At 40.0% G+C, this 24,805-nt stretch overlaps 1 protein-coding gene across 3 annotated transcripts in view; it reads left to right on the top strand.

Moving 5' to 3' along the window:
• asic1b (acid sensing ion channel subunit 1b) overlaps nucleotides 1–24,805 on the top strand; it is a 178,052-nt gene that overhangs the window by 121,629 nt on the left and 31,618 nt on the right. The window contains exon 1 of one of the 3 annotated variants that reach the window (XM_087840988.1): nucleotides 1,647–2,533. The exons of 1 other annotated variant lie outside the window; for it this stretch is intronic. In XM_087840988.1, coding sequence (XP_087697114.1) covers nucleotides 1,862–2,533 — 672 coding nt within the window. In that variant the 5' untranslated portion in view covers nucleotides 1,647–1,861. Of the gene's footprint in view, nucleotides 1–1,646; nucleotides 2,534–22,327; nucleotides 23,511–24,805 lie in introns of those variants that run through there. One more of the 3 variants, XM_006782784.3, reaches the window with a different exon arrangement.

Below are 24,805 nucleotides of genomic sequence, written 5' to 3'. Positions count from 1 at the left end.
ACTGATGTAGACAGAGTAATTAAAATATTTTGGCACACGAGGCATGTACTCGCTCAACTTATTTTATCCAAAGGGTCACTGCACTGCTGTTGCACAATTTAATTTTCTCCACAGTTTCACAACTTAGCATTTCGTTCCAAATCTAAGGCGTTAGTGTTTGTGAATATTCATGCTGCAGTACTTCACTGAATGCCCAGAGACTTCAGCTGGAGGAGCTCCACGACCTTCTTGTTAGGTCAGGTTTGATACCGGAGGCTATCTAGTGATCATTAATAAATATTCAAGAACCACAGCCCATCAGGGTCTGCTGTGTCAAGCAACCTCCTGCATAAAGCTGCAACTCTTTGTGGTTTGCTCTCTTATCATCAGTAGTTTGGGGGTTTGTTTTTTTTTTTTTTTCTTTAGACAGTCTTCACAGAAGTCTTGTTCCTTATCCACACTGTTCACTTGATATTTACATTTCCTCCAATTAAATCAGACCGGCACATTACGGTAAGGCGTTACGCAACAAATCCTTTGAGGTAATGTGTTTTGCATTGGTTTTAGAGGTTTAGTGTGTCTATTCCTTTGAAGTATCCTGTGGTACCATTAGGTGTAGGTTTTTATTGTAAAGTGTGCTGTCATCCCCCTAAATGCATCTACCATTTCATTTTCCGGCACCAACGTGTTTCTGAAAATAATCTCAGTTGTCTAATGGAGGTGGATCAATACAGATGGCTCGGTCTCATACACTTCCTTTTCATATCACAACCAACACCACCTCTGGGAATCTGCATTCATCACCATATTCAATAATGCGAGCCTCCATCTGAGATGTTTTTTCTCTCGCTCTCTCTTCACGACTTCTACATATTTGCTTTCAGTTAATCTGCTTTCCACAGAACTGCTTGCAGCTACGTGGGGGTATGTAATTTGAGTAAGATCTGTTGATAAAATGAGGCATTAGATTGAAATAACAATGGGCAAATTGAAGTCTTGATTAAATTCCTTGACTTCTCTCCTTGGTGTTTGCTAATTTCTTGAGCTGGAATCAGACGTAAACTGCCTACCTTCTCACTCAAATTGTTCTTAAAGGAGCATTTACACATTAGCGGCATCGTGCCTTTCTCTTTTCTTTTATTAAAATCTTGATTTGGTTTAAAGCTCATCACAAACACAAATCCTACTGCAATCCCACTGATCTCTGCACTGCATATTCTAATGACTGACTCTTTGCTTAGCTGCAGTTGTGCTGTATCTATAATACCTAGGTATTATTTCCGTTTGATTACACAATTGTGCTGAGATCATTGTATTTTCAGAGGATGAGTGAGTTCAGTCCAAACAGTGCAATCAGCAAAACTTTATCAGCCTATTCAGTGCTTTAGCTCTTACATTTTCTCTCTCCCATTGCATCAACACTTCCTTTTTTTTCCTGTAAATGGTGAAACTCTGCCCCAGCACAGTGACCTGTAGCCGGGCCCAGCGGGAGTATTCTGTGTCCTATACTTCTCGTGGCTTCACCTTCTTTAGCCTCCTCCTCCGTCCTCTTCTTCCTCTCTTTTTTCTTCACTCTTTCGAAATTGTCTAAGGGTTGGATCTGCCCCCAAGACAAAAGGACAAACCCAAGCAAGGCATCTCACTTCATCTCTGAATGGGTGTGGATGGCAGAAACCAGAGTGCTTAGATTGTTTGTTCGCTTTGATTCAGGAGTTGTTATGACTTTTGGGACCATATTTGTCCTATTAGCTCAGTGTTTTTTGAATCAGTAGCCAAATAACAAATACTTTTCTTCTTGAATCATTTCATTGTTTCAGTATTTTGGGAGTTTTTTAAGGACTTAGACTTCTGGCTTCAGCTTTATTGATTCACTGCTTTCACCATGCCGCTCCGAATTATGTGCACCATCTCCTTTTCTGCTGATGACGAACCTAGCAGGGGATATGGTAGCGATGGTTTTGACGACCACTACAAGCGGGTAAAGAAACATTATAGTGATGGAGACTCTCAGGAATGCCTGGATAGGTGTAGTCAGGTAGATGATTGCACTGATGAGGAGGATAATGTTAGCGATGTAGATGACCTCGCCACTTTTTTTGGCAATTGCTCGCTTCACGGAGCTAACCACGTGTTTGTGGAGGACAATAAGTTTAGTTTTCGCCAGGGTTTGTGGGCACTGGTCTTCACCTTAGCACTGTCTGCTTTCATGTATCAAGTAGTTGACAGGGTTATATACTACTTCCAATATGATTATATTACAATGCTTGACGAAAGAGTGGCAAACAATATGACCTTTCCCGCTGTAACTATATGTAACTACAACTTCATACGAAAGTCTCAACTGAGCTACAGTGACCTGATCTTTATGGGTCCTCTTCTGGGCTTTGAAGAAGGCATGGCACCAGGATTTCCCCTGGCTCCAGAGCCAGACCGCCCGCTGGGCTCTCGCTTCAGTATGGATGAGTTCTACAACCGCACTCGACATCGCATGGACGAAATGCTACTGGAGTGTAACTTCAGAGGTATAGAATGCGGCCCCGACAGCTTCACAGAGGTAATTTAATCCAAGGCCAAGGCCCTCAAGGCCAATTTTTTTTTTTTAAATCGTTTCAAAATATTAATCTTGGGAACCGTCAAATTCCGACTTGGAAATAATCAGTGCAAGTTTGTACTTCATATTATCCATATATTTGCAAGGTACTCTATGTGCATCTGGTTGACTTGATTCTTCTGATTCATTGTTAATATTGTATCAAGGGATGCTGAATTCTCAAAAAGAAAATAAGAAAGACTGCCGGGTTTCATCAAAGCCTTCTGTTAATGTTTATTTAGATAAAATAGGAGCATCCACTAAAAGCTAGTACTCCAAACTGTTATGCCTGGAGAGGCGTTATCACGGAGGAGGAGATCGTAGAAAATAACTGAATCGGAGGAAAGTGTTTATTTATTGCAGTGAGGTGATTCAGCTACTTAAATCCCAAGTCACTGCTGTAAATGAAAAGGAGTTTTCAAGTCAGCACGTCTGTCTTAATGAAAGTCTGTTGTAAATTTTTTTTAAAAAGAGCAGACATGAGCAAGTCCTATTACCTAAAGTGGCATACTTGGCATACAGCTGTTGCTAATGAATTAAAGAGGCACTTTAGAGCATCGTTGTTTTGCCCAGAGGAGACGTCTTGCTAGACATGCATTCCCTGAATTTTTGGTTTGGTAGCTGCTGCCCTTTTTGTTCTCTCGTGGTTGCACACAAGTAGAATACTGAATTGCCAAGTAGTGTTGACGTTATTCAGCTATTGGTCTATTGATTTGCTTGACCTTTGCGCAGTTATGGATAGGTCTGTGTGGACTGCTAATAGATGTACTAGACTTACATGAGAGGCAATTACTTTATGTGTAAGTGCATTTCTACAATGTGGTTTATTTTTCCTATTTTATTCAACCTCTTGTTGTCATTAATGTACAGTTTGTTTTAATCATTAATTGTTTAAATACTTCAACAATATTGTGCCTTAGGGATTGGTGCAAATACAGAGGAAAAATCTATTATGTAAAAAATAGACTCTGCCTCAAATGTTTGTGCAGTTATTGCAGCGTGACAAGTTAAGCGTCCTGATGGATAGTGAGGAGAATTAGAAACACTGGGTAGGAGGGAACAGATTGCTTTTCGTGTGAAACCGATGATATGTCTGATGGCACAGATGTGACCACAGGTGTGCCTTGAAATTTTGGCTTGCCCTTTGGGTGTCTCTTGGACACAAAATGTTTGAAAGGTACAGCTTTTACTAATTAGTCAGTGACTCATTTTTCAAGTGAAAATGATTCACCAATTGATGTTTCTTATTAAATTGGTGAGTTTTTGAGCTGTTGGACAAAAAAAGAGTGTTTGAAGAACAGCATGCCGGCTTGTCGTTACAAAGGTATGACATTAACAGAGAAAATACGAATCAAATCATCATGAAAATTAATAATCATTAGCAGTTCTTTGCTCAGACATATGATTTTATAGCCAAAAATATGACTGTTGATGCAAACTGTAACAAACACGTTTATTTATTGGTCACAGTGAAGATTAAAAGATAGAGAGAAGCAAACTGGCTCGAAAAGGAAGAATAAATGGCTGCATCAACAGGACTGTTTGTTTTGTTTTGTCTTGTCTTGTTCTTTTATTATGAGTATCACAACATTAACCTTGACACCAGCTCTGATATTGTGGGGTTATCTGTTTCAGATGTGGAGAGCTGCACAGGACTTGTCAGCCAGAACTCACACATCAGTTGTAAAAATTACCATCTTGGATGGTAAAGATGTGGAGGTAAAGGCTGATAAATAAAAGGATGAGAATGTTTTATTACATCAGGGAAAAGCTTCACGTGGAGGGGCAAATAGTAAGTTAGGGTTTCTTAAGTGTAGCGTGTGCAATCAAGAGGAAATTAGTGATCCCGCAGCGAGACACAATTGTTGCCACGGTGAAGAATAGGAAAATAATACCTCCCTTGTAAACATACAGAGATATTTTTGTTATAAATTCTCCATCACTACGAGGGAAAATGCTGAGCATGTTTACACAAACAGGCAGCATGGCTTAATATTTGCACAAAAAGAGAGCATATAAAGTAATTTGACAGCAGACTATAGATCTTACCCAACATGTATTTATGCAGGAGTCCGTGTCTTACCCCCGGTCAAGGAGTCAGTATAGCAAATGGAAAACGAAGGGCCTTTATATCCACTGTCCTTGAAGTGAAGTAGAGCCGGCTGTCATCCTCCACTGATATGCTTTCTAAAAAGCAAAGTACTGCAACTGCAGTGCATTCTGCCATTTTATTAGCATTCAAGGAAGTCAATGAGCAGGTTTATTCAATGTCAGATTTTACTGCCTGAGTGTCGCTCGAAACTCATTCTTCGTCCCATTATTTCTTACTTTAAATTAAATGGTCTGTTCCATCAATATCATCAATCACAGCATTAAATCCTTAACAGACTTATAATCAAATAAGAAGCACGGTTGTCCTTTTAAAAGCAGTCATCTTGAAAAGTATTTAAAACATCTATTTTGAATAATTAATAATGTTTTATAAAACTATTTTTCAGCCATTCTTACCTACTCCTCCTTCAGTAAGCATTCTTTCAGTTGTGCCTGAGAGGAAGACGAGAAATTGCTTAACTGGTTGTCAGCTGGTCTCATGCATGTTGTGAAATGAAGTTAGATAATAAAGTTGGACGTGCCGTTTCAGGTCAATAACATTAATGCATCAAAGCACTTAGCAACATGTGGGTGAATTACAGAAAGCTGTGTGAGATTGTGAGTGGTAACAATGACGGGTGTACGTTGTTTTATGCAGCATATACATATATATATCTGCTGTCTTTGTATACTGTTTTTGACAATAACAAGCATGTTGTTGCATGTCGCAGCATTAAGGCTGAAAATTTGACTAACACAAGTGACAAGTAATCATTTATCTGCCACGTCTAATAGGACTAATTATAACCATTGTCAATTTAGCTTCAACCCTTGTGTCTTACAGCCTCCCACTAATATAATCATTGATTGCTCCTTCAGCTCGTGCTTTGTGCAGCAATTATAAACCAGTGCTTGCTCATTGTTTTGTCACTCAGTTTCCAAAGTAGATGCTTTGAAAATTTATAATGCGCTGTGCTGCTTTGAGACTGTTCACGAACAGGTTTTATAACCAGCAGTTAGGCAAAGTATCCCCATAAGATACTTAACCAATGTGTGTGCATGTGTGTGTGTCTGTGTTAGTGTGTGAGCAAGCTTTAAGTGAGTTAGCATGGTTTGCATCATTTTGGGTCTACATATCAGAATCAAATGCTTAGCATATTAATGCTCGATCAAAGCACTAAGTTGGAGTTGGGGGGAAACGGTCGAGCAAAAATGGTGATGCAGTAAAAAAAAAAAAAGAAGTTGTTAACAGAAAAGAAAAAATGAAGTTCTACATTTGCAAATCACACATCAAGAACGAGGCATAAATACTAACGCGTTAGCTGTGTATTTCTAGCAGACACCGTTTGTATCAATAGAGCAAAAATAACTCACTTAACTACAAGCATTAATACATTTCTTTTTTCCCTTTTCTTCCGAAGACCAAATCAGTAGTGTATTTATTTTGCGTAATGTGGCATTTGGCAGCGTCAGTGGTCCCTGAACCTCTGCTTCTGCTTGTTTATTATTTCTCCTAAACAGCCACTAATGGCCTTGCAGACAGAACTGAGAAGAGGAGGTGAAATGATTGATTGCTCTCTGTCTGTCTCAGTCTCTGAGGTTTTCCGTCCATTCCTCCTCTCATTCTGTCTTTCTATCCACCATCTCTCTCAAGTGTTTTTGCATCTGAACTGAATGTATGCGTCAGTGCTGTAATGAGCTCCAGCTAATGGCTGAGTCAAAAGCGAAGCTTGGCTACTGCCCCACCAGATAGAAGGCTCAGGTTGCGGCATTTCTGACCCAGAGCAGAATGTGAGACCCCCTCGGAGCAGTGATTCAAATCCTTGCTTCCTGCTCCAACCCGAGCCCATTAGATACAGCTTGACTTTCTCCCAAGCTCAGCATTGTCAACAGAATCACTCAGTGGCTCTGGTTACGCCCTTCTCTTGTCTCCTCAAGAGCATCAGTCTGAATATCCCACAGACAGAAAGCAAGGCAGAGAAACTGTGAGGAATCTTTCTTATTTATTTTTTTCCCAGAGGAAGGAAAATGAAATGGCAGAGTTGGCCGCCCCATCTGGCTCTGAGCTGTAAATACTTGTTATGGTTCAACACTTAACTTGTGCAGCCGCTGGGAAGAGATTGTATCAGTGAAAGTGTGATGTAATTATCTTAAACCGTATGCTGTGATAAATGGGATGGTAACAAATTATGTTAAAAAATAACAAGCATAGTAGCCATTTGTTCCGCCCATGAAGACTTACTGACTTTATCACTCGCAGCACTGAATATGTGCTGAACTTTTTAACATGTACCCATATTTTCTTTATATCTATATATACGTTTATTTATTTATAAGTTATGGGCAATTTTTGGAGCTTGACTGTTTCATTAGTAGCTACACATGCAGTAAGTACTGCTGAAATACATGCACTGGAACAGCAGACCAACAAACACTGCCTCATCGGTGTCTGCAGTGCATCCAAGTGTTAATTTAGCAGTTTCTCTCTCCCTGCTACGCAGACACTTCGTGAACAAATTGAGCCGCAATAATGCATTTCAAATTCCAGGTTATGAAAACAACTTTGATTAAGCTCAAGAATGGACTCAGTCTGAAAGTGGTCATTACACTCTCTGAGTGTGAAAAGGCAAGCGCTGTTGAAATGCTTCCTCCCTTCTATCAGGTGAGGGCACCAGGCTATTAAATATTTATGCAAACGCTGAACTCAGATGACTGTCTGATCTTTGTTTTTGTCCGTTATTAGATGTTGCCCTATTTCCTCCGCAGCTGTAATTTATGCGAGTTACAGAAATTTTAATTCGCTGTGTTCCACCACTCAAAAACATCTCATTATATTTCCCATTTAAAACTGTCTAATCATCTTGTTTGTTAAAACTCCAGCTCTTATACATCTTATTTCTACTTTGTTTTCAAGGCTTTCCAGATAGTATTTCATTCTGCATGCCAGCACGAATGATCCCACTTTTGCTGGAAAGTATTTTAATCAAACAGTGATCACAAGGGGGCAGTGTTATACAATGATTTTACAGCCTAAACTGGCTTTTATGTAGTTCTTCGCCCTGAGATGTAGCATGCTGCTCCTTTTTTTTCTTTTTATTTACAAGAAATCGCTCAGAAATATGCTTAATTCCATCTTTTAAAAACCCTTTGATTCCCACTACGGCACAACATCAGAGTCACTCAGCTGCAATGACCGCTATCCCTTTTAAGCTTGGTGTAGAAGCAAAAAGCCGCTGCCAGTGGAAACACAGTGGTTGCAATTTTTGAAAGCACCATTTTCCTAAGGGATTAAACTCTATTTGTGTGTTGCAGGGATTAAAAAATAAATATTACAAAATCAAACATGAGCTGAGATTTGTTCAGCACTAACAGTCTTGGCAGATACCCATCCCTCATTCATTCTCTGTCTCTCTCCTTTTCTCTGTCTTTCTCCTTTTAGACGCCACACTGTTTCTGTACACTAAGGACTAAAGTCCAATAGGAGGAAAACTATGACAGTCTGTCACTGTGTCCTATCTCTCTCTATCTCAGTGATGGATCAGTGTTTTCAAATGCACCAATTTTAATTAAATTTCTCATCCGTCTTCTTTGGAAGTTGGCGACCGGAGGTCCAGCAGCATTTACTCCCTGTTCGGAAGACTCCAATGGAATATAAAGCCTGGGTCCTTTAAATCGGACAGATACATCTCTACCTCTCCTCAATATCAGCCAGCACTTCATAACACAAAGCTAATTAATCATTAAAGTGGAATAAATGAAAGGAGAGAACTTTCACTTTACTCTCTGACAAAGATAAATGATATCTAATGATGTTAAAATGAGGGAAACTGCAGTCTTGTTGGAGCAATTATATATGAATAAGACATATGACAAGTGTCCTATACAGGGCCAATAGCCACTTACGATTAGCTAATTAGGCTGATGAGAGGGCCTTAATGGCTTCCTACAGGATTATTCCCTATAATTTATAGCAGAGCTGAAATAAAAGGTTTGGCTCTAAATGACAGCGTGAATGTCAGAGGAGCTGTGAGGAGAAAGGTAGTGTTCATTTAAGGGCAGTTTCCTTTCATTCTCTGACACTCACACTCTCACTGTTTTTCTTCTGCTCTTATTGTGTGTATACACATACACGTGGAGACCAACCTTCAGCGCCGCACCAATACATTTGGGAGGATAATTATCTATTGAAAACTTTCATCTGTTCTCGTCTGGGTTCAAGTACAGGGAATAGCACAAGAAATACATTTTTGAAAGGTTTGTGTGTGCAGTGGTGAAGGATGCCTGAAGGCTAGAACATGTCTGTGCCAAACTGGAATTCAGTTTCTCTCTTGTTCAGGGTTTCATAGATGACTGCATCTGTCGTGGTCAGCAGGACTCCTGTGGGAACTGGGTGGCTCTTTGTTTGAGAGTGTAGAATCAGCAGGACTTCTAATGGATTTGTGTGCATGGCTTTTCAATATATGCATGTATCTCTGTGTATGTGTGTGTATGTGGGTCTGTGTGTGTGTGTGAAAGAGAAATAAATATAAGACTTTTTCTTTTTTATACTTATTTATATATTGTTATTTTGTATTGAATATCAGTACTGACACACCATCAGCAGCTGATGCTGGCTTGGTCACACAGATGTTGTGCGATGTGATTTCATTTCATCGATTGGACTTCTTGCTGAACTTAAAGGAACAAAAATCTATTCTTGGCCACAAGGCATAAGACAGCTTCCCAAACAATTTAACAGACTATAAATGCTACACTATAACTAGGCTTGACCAAAATTATTCTGATAGTGTGCAATGAACTTTCAATCTCATTGTCTTTGAGATGGCTCCTTCGAAGACTTGGACCTGGTCTGCAATCACTCACAGTTGGCTGCAATCTTAATGAAATGCCAATAAGACAGAGTCAGTGTGCTGTCACTTTGTGATTTAATGGGATCAAGTTTATTGCCATTTTAAATTCACATTTTCTTCTTACTTTCAGAGCTTCACCACAATTTCATGAATTTTGAACAGAAATTTGGAAGTTCCTTCAAAAAAAGTGACGTAATTGCTGAAGGACAGGGATTAACTGCAAAATGACATACAGTATGGGCACTTGACAACCTCGCTTTTATGTAGAAGGGAAACCAAAATACAACAAATTAGCAAGAAGTGGAGTCCCATAACAAAGCAAGGTGCCACAATGTGCAAAGCAAAGTTCCACTAATTTGTACAGGCTGGCTCAGATTGCTTGCACCACATTGGGCATTTGTCTGTGGTTAGAAATTAGACTGCACTTGTTTACTTCACCAATCTGAGAGTGATTGCAGTCAGTCTGCACTTAGAGGTTGATCAAGCAACACCCTCAACCTCTGGGCGACCAGTTGGTCACTGCAACTATTTGCAAAAAAAAAGGCAACCAGCGATTCTTCCTAATCGTTAGAGTGCTACTTTTACTCTAGTGGGACTGAGCCATAAGGGTGTAACTACCAACTTGACTAGGCCAATTTTCTATATTTGTCTGGCAAATATTTTTTCACTTATCTTAGCAACATTATAATTCTATTTGATGATAAATAAATTCCATAACATGAAAAATGTAACTTACTAAAAAGTTTTTAAAAACCTTTCTATCAATACCTCCTCTGTGAACATTATTCTGCCTGCCATGTCGCAAAAGTTCCTTGCGATAAACACAATTCCATTAACACTGACAAGTAAGGGATTTGAGTTTAGCCATGCAGTTATTTGTTACCATGAAAATGTGGAAATTATTGATGAAAGGACAAAATTGGCTTTAAATTGTGCCTCAATGCAGTGCTTAGATTCCTATTTACTCTGTAAAATTTTCAAGAGTTATGATCATTATTTTCAATCCGCCAGCAAGCAGGCCAAGAAGAGATGTCTTCTGTGAGAAATAGGGCTGAAAATTTAAATCCTCAACCGATCAAAGAAAAAAGAGACTTCAGCAGTCTGAATTAAGAGAGTAGAGTTTGTTTGTTCTATCTCCAATTTCCAACTCTAATGGGAAAAACAAATCTTACTAAAATTTTTTAACTAATCCCCACTTGGTCTGACTCACACAACTAAAGTTTTTTCATGGAAAGAAGTAGGCCCAGTGATGTATAGAACGGGCTTTAATATTCCACATACAATCTGAATACGGAATATTAAAACCTGTACACTGAAGTTGAAGCACCTGTGCTGCTCAAACACAATACCACCAACCAAAAGATCCAGTCCTTTGCAGACTTTATTATTTAAAGAATCCAAACACATATCTACTCAGTCACTGTGAGACACTTTGGACAAGACCAGCACTACCTTCAATGTAAATGAGCTCAAAATTGTAAACAGGCTGTCCAGAGCTAATGTTAGTGGAAGATCTATTGATTGCATGGTCGTTGTTTCACCCTTGAATCAGATGAGTCAGTGTCTGCACTGTTGTTGAACATTGCTGTTGCATTTGGGCAATGCAACAGCAACACAGGCTGATTATATTATTCATTGTCAAGACCTAATAACCACAGCTGATGCAAATCTTAACAGCAATAAGGTCCATCGAAGTAGCAAACAGTTAAAGAATTACTGGTGCCTGAGGGGATGTGTGCCTTGTTGATTCTAATCCCCACCTCTCTATTCAAAGGTTTATATCAGGTCGTAATTGTTGCTATAGACCAGGAGTTATTAAGGGGGAAAGAGCAAATAAATCATTCCAGCACTTAGCTAGTGTGTCTGCTACCTTCTTTGCACACATACACAGTATACATACACTCTCTTGGAAGGCATCATATTACTTTCAGTATCTTCAGAGGGGCCGTTATACTGCAGACCAAAATGAAATCAAAATGAAAGATCCATTTAGGTGCAGCCCACCGTGCAGCTTTGGACTGTCCTTTTTATCCTTTCTGGCTGATCTTCCAGTGTGTTTGCAGGCATGCGTGTCTGTTTTCTTTGGGAGTTGTCAGCCAGTTAGACCAAAAATGGTCTCTTCTTCATTAGCCCTGTATTTGTTACATTTCTGACATCTCCCTGACATAAAGGGTAAAACAAAGGCATGCACACACACTGCACTTGCCCGCAGTTTAAAAAGTTATACTGTGTTTTATTGCACCGAACAAAAAAAAATGCACATATTGAACATCAGGCAAGACGCTGAAGTCTGTTGTTTATTTGTTTTCGATCTGTCAGAATATGCTGTTTAATAGTAGCCCATAGGCCTGTGATTGAAGACTATTCTTGAACTGGACAGGGATTGAAATAAGATTAGTAGAATGTGACACAATATCTCCCGAGGATCTCCCGGATTCTTGAGTCAACTGATGCTGAAAAAAACCAAAATCAAAGCCGGGATAATATTTTGAAGAAATACATGAGGGTGTTAGTTGATAATTGATGTGAACAGCAAATGTTGTTTGTCAGCTACACACAGTCACTTTGCTCATCTGTTGTTTGCCAGGAAATAGCTCCGACACATACTGCTTAAATTACAAGACCGGCTTCAATCTTTTCATCTCATTCTAAAAGCAAATGAGCAATATTCCCCCAAGATCGCTTCTTTTGGGTTAATTTCTTTAATAACAACGTGTAATCTTGGATCCCACCCAATCAGCCCTAGCCACTCGGATAATACATTTCTTAAATTAGCCCCTAATTCTGCATATTTATTACAACCACATTATTTTCAGTAGCACAGGAAACTCATATCTACAACTAATAAGACAAATGGATGGATTAGGTTTTCCAAGGAGGATTCATTTGTAAATATCAAACAGAAAGGGACCATTTATTTCACAAAGGGCCATTCATTCATTTCTCCCTGAGCAGCAAATCGGAGGCATCAGGCCTGTGGGGACTGGGAGACTGTTTGCTATAGCTAGCAGCCGTAGTCTGAAAGTCATTCATCAGAACCATTTCCCCTTTCCCAAAGTCTCCCCAGCCCAGCTGTCATGATGCTGCTGAGATAAATTAGCTGTGTCACCCTGTGTTTCCCAGTGCAGGCAGGGATACACTTATTGCCTCATGTGCTGCTGTAAATATAAATCTTCCCCACAATACTTGTACAGTATAACTCTTAGATCGTTTCGCAAATTAATGCCTTGATGCATGACAGATTGCTGCTATACATGGTGGTGCTGTCACACAATATAAAAGAAGAGGCTTTTGAAGGCAGCTTGTCCGGCGAATAGTGATTACGCTATGAATCATAACAAGAATCCAGCTATTCATATTATTTAAACATCTGTTCCAAAGCTGGAAACTAATTTTTTAAGTATTTATTTATTTATTATAGTGTTTGAAGTAGCAAAATGTTTACCAACTCAACACCTCAAAGGCTTTGCACTGTGCAGAATGACAACCAGGGCTTTTAATGGCTTCCACTAATTGTAGTGATTTCTAAACTCTCTCATATTAGAGCTGATTTCTGGTGGTTTTACGAACACATATATATATATATACACACAGTTCCATCTTTGGGGAGTGGCAAAAGGCTGAAAAGCAGAGAGAGGAGTAGGAAATAGAAAAGTTTAAATTTTTTGGAACCTGTGACTAATTGGTTACATTTCTTTAAGAAATATGGTACACCAGGCCTCATAATATGAATTTAAATATTAAAACATATTTCAGTTTGAATATATATTATGTAAACTTTAATATAAATGAACACAAAGTTTGCAGTGATTTGTAAATTAAATTTTGGTAGTGAGCCATCATTGCAAAAAGTATTTTAAAAATTAAAAAAAAAAATCAACAAATACATAAAACTCAAAATCGAATTGGTACAGTTCAAAATGTCCTTTTTTCGTCGTGTGTTGTTTTGTTTACTGCTTTCTGTACTGTTTTAGAAAGCGCCTCCAGAACCACACTCTGTAGCTTCATAGGTCAAATTGTTTTTCATGAGCTTCACAATTTTTAGATTTTCATTTTCACTCTGCCAGTCAACCAATATACTTTACTTTTTCACAAAAATGTGAGCCATATTGTAAATTATTGTGCAAAGATCCTTAGGATCCTTAAGAAAATGGAAAATAATTGCATTGAATGATTAAAACATGTGCAAACATACATGGAGACAGAATATAAAATAAGGTAAAAAAAAAAAAAGTTTGTTCAATTCGGGCTTGGACATCAATATTATTATTCTTCAACAGAGCCTGAACTCTGAGTTCTTGTAATTTATTTATGTCGTTTTCAGCAATAGTTCTTCAGGCTTCTTTAAGGACTTTCAAAGCTCTTCTTTGGATGTTGGCTGTTTGTTCAGTTCTCTGTCAAGTTGATCCTACACCAACTTAATAATCTTGAGCTCTGTGGGGAGGCCAGTACATGACTGATACTTTTGTGTGTTTTTCTATCCAGGTATGCTTTTTCTGTATTAACAGTGTGTTTTGGATCATTGGCATGCTGAAAAGTGAAACTGGTATCAATCAGACACTTTTCAGATGGGTTGTTGGATCAAAATCTGATGGTACTTTTCTGGATTCATGATTCGTCAATTTTGACAAGTTCCCCAGTGCACCTGAATGCAGTTCGAAAGCCTCCACCATTCTTTACAGGTGGCTTCTCTGTCCTCCTCCTTACATACTGACAAGCATCTGAACCAAAAAGCTCAAGTTTGGATTCATCACTCCTGTCGTCACTGATTTTCAGTCCAATTCTTGCATAATTTGGTGTACTTGAGTCTTTCCACTGTTTCCCTTCCTTAAGAATGGCATTTTGACAGCCATCCTTTAAACAGTAGATGGAGGGCTCGATGCATCTCTCATGTCCTGTTTCTTAACAGCACGACTTTCAGATACTGTTCCTAGATACCTAAATGGTAAGTGCACTGGTTCTTATATAGCGCTTTTCTATTCTAACCGAGCAATCAAAGTGCTTTTAAACAACTTAGCTCATTCACCAGAGCACTTTTTTCTATGCTTTTCTAACGTAAGTGCTCTCTATTTAACATTCACACACATTCATGCTCAGATGGATGCCTCACAAAGCAACTTGGGTTCAGTATCTTGCTCAAGCATATTTAGCATGCAGGTGGGATCGAACCACCAACATTCCAATTAGTGAGTGACCTTCTCCATTTCCTGAGTTACAGCCACTCCTATAGGAGACCTATCACTTTGGTTTTTTTGTCCTCTACATGTCCAGTTTCCTCATTTTTTTAAGGACACACTGCACACCATGCAGCTGCCAGAGACTAAAGCAAACTTTGTCTAAAAAAATCTCTAGAAAGTCTGGACATGTGGAGACCTATTGCTCCAGACCACTTTCAAAATAGCAACTCTGGCTCTTTCGATATAAAGCTTAAAGAAATGGGTGGTGGCCAAAGACTTTTGTAATGCACTGCACTAGTAAATCACCATACAGCTGCTTCATGTCAATTGCAGGAATTAGCCGTGTTCAGTTATGTTCTAACACTACCTCTAGTGTGTTCTAGCAGTTGATTTATTATTATAGTTATACAATTAAGGACATATGCATAGCATTCACACAATGTGTTTGTCAATGCTTCTTTATGCTCAGTGCTGTTAACACCATCACACAATACTCAGCATCATTTCAATGTCACTGCCTGAAACTCTCTGTAAGCTTGCAGTGAGCTCTTGAGCTACTTCCACTGACTCTCAACATTCACTTCCCACATAGTTTTTATAGTAAATCAGCACTTACGTGATGCAGCATTTAATTCAGCCTCATAGCTGAACAGATTGAGACGCTATTGGAACAGTGGCCTTTGTGACATTTGTTCCTTACAGCAGATCATGTACACAATTATCCTCAAAATTGTCTCTGTAAATCACCACCTGCTCCTCTGTCAGCCTCCGCTGCTACAGGACCCTGACTGCTGCTGCTCCCCATGCCTCCAGCCCCTTTCTCTTCCTATTCTCTATCCTTCACCTCCTTTCTCTGTCTTCATCTTGGTTTTTTTTTTTTTTTGCCTGTTCCCTTGTTGAAGCCTTGGTGCTGAATATTCCCAGCGGGAGACAGAGAAGAGAAAGCAGCAAGCAAAAGAAGCAGAGAGAATATGGAGATCACAGCGAGAGGGGAGGAAGGAGAGGGGAGGAAAGAACAAAGGTGTGTTCAAGAAGAGTTGACTTATAATTTAAAGACACATGGTGGAGAATGACAAGATAGAGAGAAATGCAGTGTATCTGTGACCTAGCAAACAAACATGGGGTTGAGCTGTTAGGCACTGAGGGAAATGGAGATAAGAGAGGTGATGATACAAGCAGAATTTAAACATTCAAGTGCTTTAGGAAATAGTGGTAAGGAGTAAGGTTGGAAAATGTTCCTCGTCTTTTTGCAAGCAGTTTGACTCTACGCATGTCTAAGTCCTGGCTAGTCAGCTCCACCCTGGACCCAGGATGACAGTTTGATTAAGTGCCAAGGGCCTCAACACCCCAGTGCTCTCACAAACACACCTTCTGCCACAGGCACATCCGGTCAGACACACAGTAGACCCCAAAGCTTTATTTACCCCAGCACCCACATGACACATGCAATATTCATGTTCCTCCTTTCACTTTTCAAAGAAAAACTAAATGAAAAGTCTTAGGAGCTGGAATTCCACTGCACAGACTCATTCAACAGACAGTTCCTCTAATGCAACTGGATATATGTATATAAATATATGTTTATAGGTTGATGCATAACAGTTCACTTGATATACAGCATATGACGGTATTACATTATGCTGCAGATTGTTTCTCCTACTCTTTTCCCAGCCCATCCCAGTCTCCAGAACTCTCCGACATAGCCCATCACCCACACAGATGGACGGAATTACTCCAAAAAGATATACAGATAAATGTATGCGCTCAATATCCATAAATCCACAAACAGATTTAGCTAAATACAAATATACCAGTGTACATGTACCACCAGGCTGGAGTGTTTGCAAAGCAGGAAACCTTTTTGCATGCCGACATGCAAGTATCTGCAGTGTCTGTGCATAATCCCAATTCGCCTACTTAATTACTGGCACTTGTGCATGTAGAGTACACGTGACCTTGGAAAATTGTCATATTTACATGCACAGTGGCTATAAAGTAGAGAATAGTGAAAATACATAGAGAAAATTATAAAACAGTGATATCTACAACTCTTATTTCAAAAATGTTGAGACAGTGTAAAATGTAAGTTAAAAACAGAAAGCGGTGATTTGCAAATCTTATATTTTATTCACAATAGATTCCAGATGCACAAGCTATCAATTCCATAAAGCAACGCTATACTGTCAGAGATGCAGGCTTTTTGAACTGAGCACTGATAACAAGCTCTTTAGTTTTGAGGAGGCAGCACCCATGTTTTGCAAAAGACTTTCAAGTTTCAATTTGTCTGACCACAGAACAAGTTTCCCTTTTCCTCAGTCAATTTTAAATGAGCTTTGACTCAGAGCAGACGGTGGTGTTGCTACATCACATTCACATATGACTTCTTCTTTGCCTCTTAGAGCTTTAACCTGCAGCAAACTGTGTTCACAGACAGTGATTTCTTGCAGTGTTCCCGAGCCCATGCAGTGATTTCCATGACAGAGTCATACCTGTTTTTAAAGCAGCGTCACCTGAAGTCCCTGAAGATCACAGGCATCCAGTGTTGATTTTCAGCTTCGTCCCTTGCACACAGAAATTTCTCCAGATTCTCCAAATCGTTTGATGTTATCTATTCAAAGAAACATTGTTCTGAAATTGTCCCAAATTGTTTGCAGATTGGTGAACCTCTGTCCGTATTTACTTCAAGAAACTCTACCTCTTTAAGATGCTCTATTTATACCCAATCATTTCAGTGACCTGTTGGTTAAATTAGATTAGAAATATGTATGTCACCTCCGGTTAAGCAGTTTGGAGGCAAAGTTAGATGTTTTGGACACGTGCAGAGAAGGGATTGTGGACATATTGAACAAAATATCTTGAAGATGGAGCTTCCAGGCAGGAGAAAAAATGAAGACCTTAGGTGGGGTTCCTGGATTTACTAAAGGAGGACATGCAGAGGGTGGATGTGATAGAAGAGATGGACGTAGATTAAGTGTTCATCTCCCGCTTTGTAAACAGGCTTTCCAGTGCAGCCTGTTTAGGGGTCACCACACTGAGGAGGGAGCAGCCAAAAGAATACGAAGAAAAAGAAGTTTAGAAGAAGAAAAAGAAGGTTACAGACACGTTCTCAGTTAACCTAAGGAGTTGCAATGTGTTCCCCCAGCTGTTTCTATTCCATACCAGTTGTGCATCACAACTTTCATAAGACATGTTGCTGATATTAAATACCAAATGGGCTACTGTTTGTATGCATAGTAAAATGTCTCAATTTAAACGTCCTATTGTAAATAAAATATGGGATTATGAGATTTGCAAATCATTGCTGTTTGTATTCGCATTTCACCCAGCTTCTCAATATTTTCAGAATCGGGTTCATAAAAAGGCACCAGTGCCAGGGTTAATGCTCTTTCTTGCAATGTTAAAGAACGGCCAGGATCCCTCTTTTGATCTTAGTACAGGGTGTGTTTATTCATCACCTCTCTGCCAGGTTTCTAATAATCAGCCTTGTAGTTTATCGTAATCCTCCTCCTGCATAGAGACAAGCGGACAGCTCTGAAAACATATTTCCGCCTCAACACTGTCGTGGTGCATAAACAAAAATGAAATTTCTTGCATATGTGTAAAGCTGTATATAAATGCAGTAAAAGTCAGAAATATCTAGACCATAGTACTCTGATGTTAATGAATGTCATTTGCGCCATAGGTTTGAGAACCAGAGTTAGTGGCACTAATAAAATACATCATGCATTTCAGCCTTGAGCATGTCACACACTGCATGTCAAAAGGTGTAATCCCCTCTGGTTCGCTAAAGTGAATGATAAGGTGTGACGTCAAGCAACAGCTATTAGGTTTCCATGCTTGTCAGTGCCTTTTCATTCATCTCCAGTTGGATTTTCAGCATTCGCTGCCTCAGTGGCCTCACTGATTGAAACTGAGCTCTTTTTCTCATTTAGAGGAACTGTCAAAGCAAAAATCCATCCTAAGAACAGCTATGTACTGATTATTCTTATTCACATTAGCTCCCTCCGATCAAGCAACTAATAATCTGTGGTGCCTAATAGGCTGTGATGGAAATTCATGACACCAGTTTGCAATGAATACTGACATTTGTGGACTGAGACAGTTCCTGTAATTACACCCCTTTTTGTTTCTGTGTAATGGTGCTGACAGGTCTGAACTCGAGAGAGCATCCATTAATGTACACGACTGGCTAAGAATGGTCCGCATCAGATTTATGTTTATCAGCCTTGTGACTTCACTTCACTTCAGCCTTGTGACTTCAAGAAGGATACGTAATCACAAAAGTGGTTGAGCTGTCTGAGTAACGTCGTGCATGTGCTTCTTTTAAAAAGAGTATTGAAATGTCTGAACACTTTCCCTTTTAAAGCAATAAAAAGCAGCATTTTTATAGTTAAACTTCTGCCGTGTGGGTATTCACAACTATAAAATCAATATTCTTTCAGCAAAGTCTGCATTTTTCTCGCCAGTACTAATCAAAGAAACTGCTCTTTATGGGATTTCTTCTTATTCAGCCTTGACAGTATCTCCCTTTTTGTCCAGTGATAAATTTATATTCTCTTTTGTTTTACACCAAACAGTCCATTAGGATATTTGTTCATGTCACAGATGCTTTAGTATGAATAGCAATAAGATGTGGCCAGAGTTTCCTGATAAATACCCCTGTTTGGTTTCATAATGGGTTCATTAGTGAAGGTCTAACAGCGTCTTCAGAGCAGCATGCATTTGTTATTCTGTTGTTGTTGTTACACTTGCTATGGGATTGTGTTTCTGTGTCAAGCAAGTACATCATTATCCCTTCACCCAGACGGATTAGTTTGTTGCTCAGAGCCTCTCCTCCGATATGTCTCTCTTGATGAGCTGACTGGGGAAACAGGGTTGAACAAATGCTGTTAAATGCCACAAGTGTCAGGATCCCACTCCTGAGAGTTCTGATGCGCCGCCCACCATGTTATTAATATAAGTAACAGATAATCTGTAGTCATCCTCTATTTTTTAAGCTCAACCTGAATATGTTTCTGTTCATGACTGGACCAGAAAAAAATGATTTTATATCCTTTATTTCCTTTTACAGCCATGCCAACTGCATTCACTCAGGCACATCTTGATCACTTCAGTGTAACTCCTGACTACTGCGTGTGGTGGAGGAATCTCACTGATAAGGCACCACGTACCCGTGTTTGAGCAGCCATTCCCTGTGACACCCTCGCTCGTTGAAACATAAGTAATCTCCTCGGTAGAAGGCCTGATTATCCTCTGAGGGGACATTAGAAGTCACGTGTGCTGCATTAACGACAAGAGAGAATGACAGTAAAAACTATGAGTAAGCAGGTGGGATCCTGAATGAATCCAGGAAACTTAGAGAGAGGGTTGGCGGTTGCCCGATTTCATCCTTTCTTCCTTGCCATTTGTGAATTTTCTGCCATGTACACTAAAGTATGCCCTAATGTAGACAGACATTCAGCACAGTCACAAAGACACAAAGGAAGCTTTGTAGCCCTATCAAGTACACCTATGAAAGAAGTAATGTGCCCATGTGGCGAGGCAGAAATGAGGCCAAAATGAGCTTATGAGCCCCTTTAACTTCCCTGTTTATCCCACTCTGTATGCTGCACGTAGCTTTTCAAAGCCAGAATACTGCCTGGTATATTGTGTGGTAATTTAATTAAAATTACCTTAGCAATATGCAACAGAAAACACAAACATAAAATTAATCGTCAGACAATAACACAGTGAAATTAATCTGTGCTTAGAGACAGAGTGATTCAACTCCCTCTGTCTCTTCTCCACCGTGCTGCTCATTCGCCCTGTTTCCCTGTAGCATGGAGATAAAGTTTGTTGTGCATGGGAGAAGAAACAATACAAACTATTAATATGAGGCTTTTTCCCCAAAACCTGTAGCCTCAGACTCTTTATTGTCATAATATTAAAGAAAAAGTTGCAAATGTGTACATTTACAAACCCCTTAGCCATGACATTTTGGTATTTTACTAACATTTAAGATGTACTTTGTACAATTTAATCTACTATTACACTTTATTTAACAGGCTCTTTATACATTTACAAAACGCACAGGACGTTTGGTCAAAGCACCGTGTATGTGATACCAGAGAGTCGTGACAAATCGTTTACATTTTCATTTCAATTGAATTCAGTTTTATTTAAATACCAACAAATCACAGGAACAGTTGCCTCAAGGCGCTTTGCATTGTAAGATAAAGGTAAACAATAATACATAAAAAACAAAAGAAAACCCCAACACCCTGATGACCCCGTGTGACCAAACGCTTTGGTGACAGCGGAAAGAAAAAACTCCCTTTTAACAGGAAGAAACCAAACCAGGCTCAGGGAGGGGCGGCCATCTGCCACAACTGGTTGGGAGTATATATTTCAAAGTATAACATTGCTCAGAGTAAATCGTTTTCAGAATCTCTTGTACTTTTCAGGTACTGAAAACAGAGTTTTTGAAGCTCTTGCTTAGTTTCCCTATATCTCCCGGAGACAGTCAAGCAAATGTTTAATGATTTATAGCTTACAGCACAATGGCCAACCATAGCCATGACCTGGCATATCGATCAACCAATGAATGTTTGCCTTAAGGAGTTTGTAAAGGAGTGTGTTTTAACCAAACCAAAAACTAAAGTCAGTCTAAGAATATTGATTCTACATGGTTCAAACACAGCCGTCTTTTAGATATCGTACTACACAGCATTTCCACTGTTGTGTCTGCACTACTCTGAGCATGCAGTGATGAATTATTACCAAGATGCTGGATAAATTAGTTCTACTTCTTCAAAAAAAGTGAGATAGATAGATAGATAGCCCTTAACCGTTGGCTCTTTTCCAATCTCATTGTCTTGCCTCGTGTTTTTCCCTGACTTTCATTGTGTTCCCGGATCACACCAATTACCAAAGTTTCAAGAAACCTTGATTTATTCCTTAGATCATATAGAGTGACAAGACAAGTACTCCACATTCAAGCTTTCTCTCTCCTGTCATTCACACTGTCTCCTTCTCAGCTCCGTTTCCTTTGCAGTCACGTAGTAGCCTGAGCAATACACACATGCACACTGTCTACAAGAAGAAGCACGCAGTTTGAATCAGACCTGCAGTGTCCAGCTTTTACTCAGGGTTGGAACACTATGTGATGCTTGGTGATCAACCAAGCATAAACCACCACTTAACCAGCACCCCTGAGAGGGAGATTGTTTTCGCAAAACACTTTGTCAATGGTGCATTCAAGCATCATGCTCTAGCTTGAAACAGGTTCCCCTCATCACAGTCAAACTGCAGGGTCAGAAAAACCATTAAATGCTACTTTAGCTTGTTGGGACTTCGGGAGATGCTTTGAAGACTTGCACCATGATTTCCATTCATTTACCAGAAGCACCTTGACCTTTTTTGTCTTCTCATCTTTGACCAATCACTTCAGAGAAATGACATTCAAGAATGTCAACCTGTTTACTTAGAGCTGAGTGAGAGACAAAAAAGTTACAGAAGTCTCCGTTTACTATGAATCTGCCTTGTTTAAAATTCAACTGGTGGGACAATAATGAAAGAGAATACAGTCTCTGGAGCCTTACTCTCTGTACTCTGCTCAGTTTTGAGGTAGAACACATATTGTGAGGCAGTAGGATTAAGGTGCGTGCGTGCGCGCCTATAGGAGTGTGCGTGCTTCTGTGTGTGCATGACGGGCTTGAAAAGGAAGACAAATGGTCTGTAGCTACTGAGGCCAGTGATTTTATTCATCAAACAGCGCATATTCCAAGTGAGGTTAGAGGATGGAAAAGTGAGAATTAAAACAGGGAGGCGGACAGAAAGAATGTGTTTTACCATGTAAGTGCGATTTTAACTAAATCCATTGTCTCGAGGGAAATTCTACAGATTTTTCTCAGAGACTAACTGCTTGTAATTTAGATGAAATAATCCCCTAGACTCCTGTTGCTGCACAGTAGCGCACTAAATCATTCGGAATAACTTCGCTTCCCCCCGGACGAGCTCTGGGAGCGCTGTGAGGCTGACAAAATACTCCCCCATCACCGCCACAAGCTGCTGTTCAGTGCCAGAAAAGACTGAGTGGAGCTGCGTGCGTTTCACTCTCTCTCTCTTCAAAGTCTCTGACAAACAGCAGCCATCGGAGAGCGCAGAGGCGATTTTAGGCGCATTCTCTGTGACCACAGCGGGACCGATGTTGAAAGCGCGCACCAGCCTTCCTCCAAAATGTGCCAGTGCGGCTCATCTGGATCGAAACCCAGACCGGGCTCTCTTGCCGAAGCCGGGAAGCTCTTCTTGAAACACACCACTTTGCACGGCTTAAGACACATCTTCCTCAGCGGCTCCTACCCCCGAAGAGTCGCGTGGTTGCTGGCGTTCCTGGCTGCCTTGGGTCTGCTCTTCACCTGGTCCTCAAACAGAGTGCGGTACCTCCTCTCGTCACCCGTGTACACCAAGGCGCACATGGTGTACGCCAAGCGACTCGTTTTCCCCGCTGTCACCATTTGTAACCAGAACCTCCTTCTGCCGCGGCGCATGAAGAAGACTGACATATTCAGCGCGGGGAAGTGGCTGGGACTTCTGGGGATGAACGGGCAGGTCTCCCCCGCTGCGAGAGAGGCGCTTACCCCTTTGCGGGGCGACAGCGTAGAGGGCGAGCCGCCCTGGTCCCCGCTGTCTCGGATTTTGGACTTCAACCACTTCCTTCCTCCTCCCCGGGAGTCCGAGCCGTCCATGAGACAGCTGCTGGACCGGCTGGGACACCAACTGGAGGAGATGTTGTTGTATTGTCGGTACCAGGGAGAGCTCTGCGGGCCTCGCAATTTTAGCACTGTGAGTGTTTTGCCAAAGTTATTTTATTTTTATTTTATAAGTGAACCGCACTCCTCCCCAACAGTTTTTAGAGATGGATGCAGGTTTGGGGATTATTAGGCTGAGTGAAATGTTTATTGTGTGATCGAATCTTACATGTGGCACAAGAATATGTATCACTCTATGAAATTAATTCACTTTGAAGTCACACAATTACAAGGATGCACAACACGCATTCCTCCGCACTGTTGCTTGGTGATGTGCCCCAGTAGTTCAATTAACTCTCCCTCTCTCCACGTCTTAAGCTCTATCCATCTACGCCGCTGTTATATTTATATGGACTTACGCAGCATCCCACTCTTTTCCTGGTCAGTAATTATTCTGACTGTATCTGAATTCATAAATATATTTCTGTAATAGTTCTGCATTAATGCCCCTAAACAGGCTTGACAAGATTTGAAGTGATGGTTTTAAATTTGCATTTCTGCCTCCCTTGTTTAAACAAACTTATATTTCTGTCACTTTCATAAATTACTGAATTTCTCTTGTAAATTCCACATGAACAATAGCAAAAAAAAATTTTTTAAAAATTCAGTGGAGATGTTTGCAAAATCCAGTAACCTTCAGTGTTGGCCACATGGTCTGGATTGATCCCTCCTTTGTCGTCCATTACTTCTGGATCAATGTGTATACACTTCTAGACCAATCTGCCCCTAATGAAGACTTTTGATTCATTTAGGAACATTTTACAACACTCACTGACAAAGTGATAGAGTGCAGTTAACGTTGGCCTCATTGGTAATCTGCTGCCCCATTGATTGCATTTCATCATCATGTGGAGAACAATGTAAAAGCCAAGTGCTGCTCTCTCTCCCACCTCATTACCCAAATTTGTTTTCAGTTAAATAGATTTTGTTATGGTGTTAGAAAAACAGTTTGATGTCAAGAAGGCTCCTCTGCTATTTGCAGCAGGCATGATGACTAAGGATTATTTTATCTTTTAGGAAAATGTATAATTTGAAACTCCTTGCCTTGATGGCAGCCCTCAGTCTGTGTCATCAAACCATATCCACAAATAATGCATCAAAAACAGCTTTTTTCATCTCCAATTTAAAAAGCAACTGATCCAGAAAAACAAAAACGTTATCACAGTCAAACACATTTCTTCATAACATAATCTCTAATGTTGTATTAAGTGGTGTAGGGTCTAACCGAGAGCAACTTAATTTACAGATATGCATAATAGCAAAGTCTGTGTTTTGGGGGCGAGTGCTACTCCACTGATAATCAATGATGATCTCCTTGGCTTCTGGGCA

This window comes from Neolamprologus brichardi, chromosome 5, assembly GCF_056152115.1.
Source record: "Neolamprologus brichardi isolate AB-2024 chromosome 5, ASM5615211v1, whole genome shotgun sequence".
NCBI lineage: Eukaryota > Metazoa > Chordata > Actinopteri > Cichliformes > Cichlidae > Neolamprologus > Neolamprologus brichardi.
This window is presented reverse-complemented; position numbering and strand designations above follow the sequence as displayed.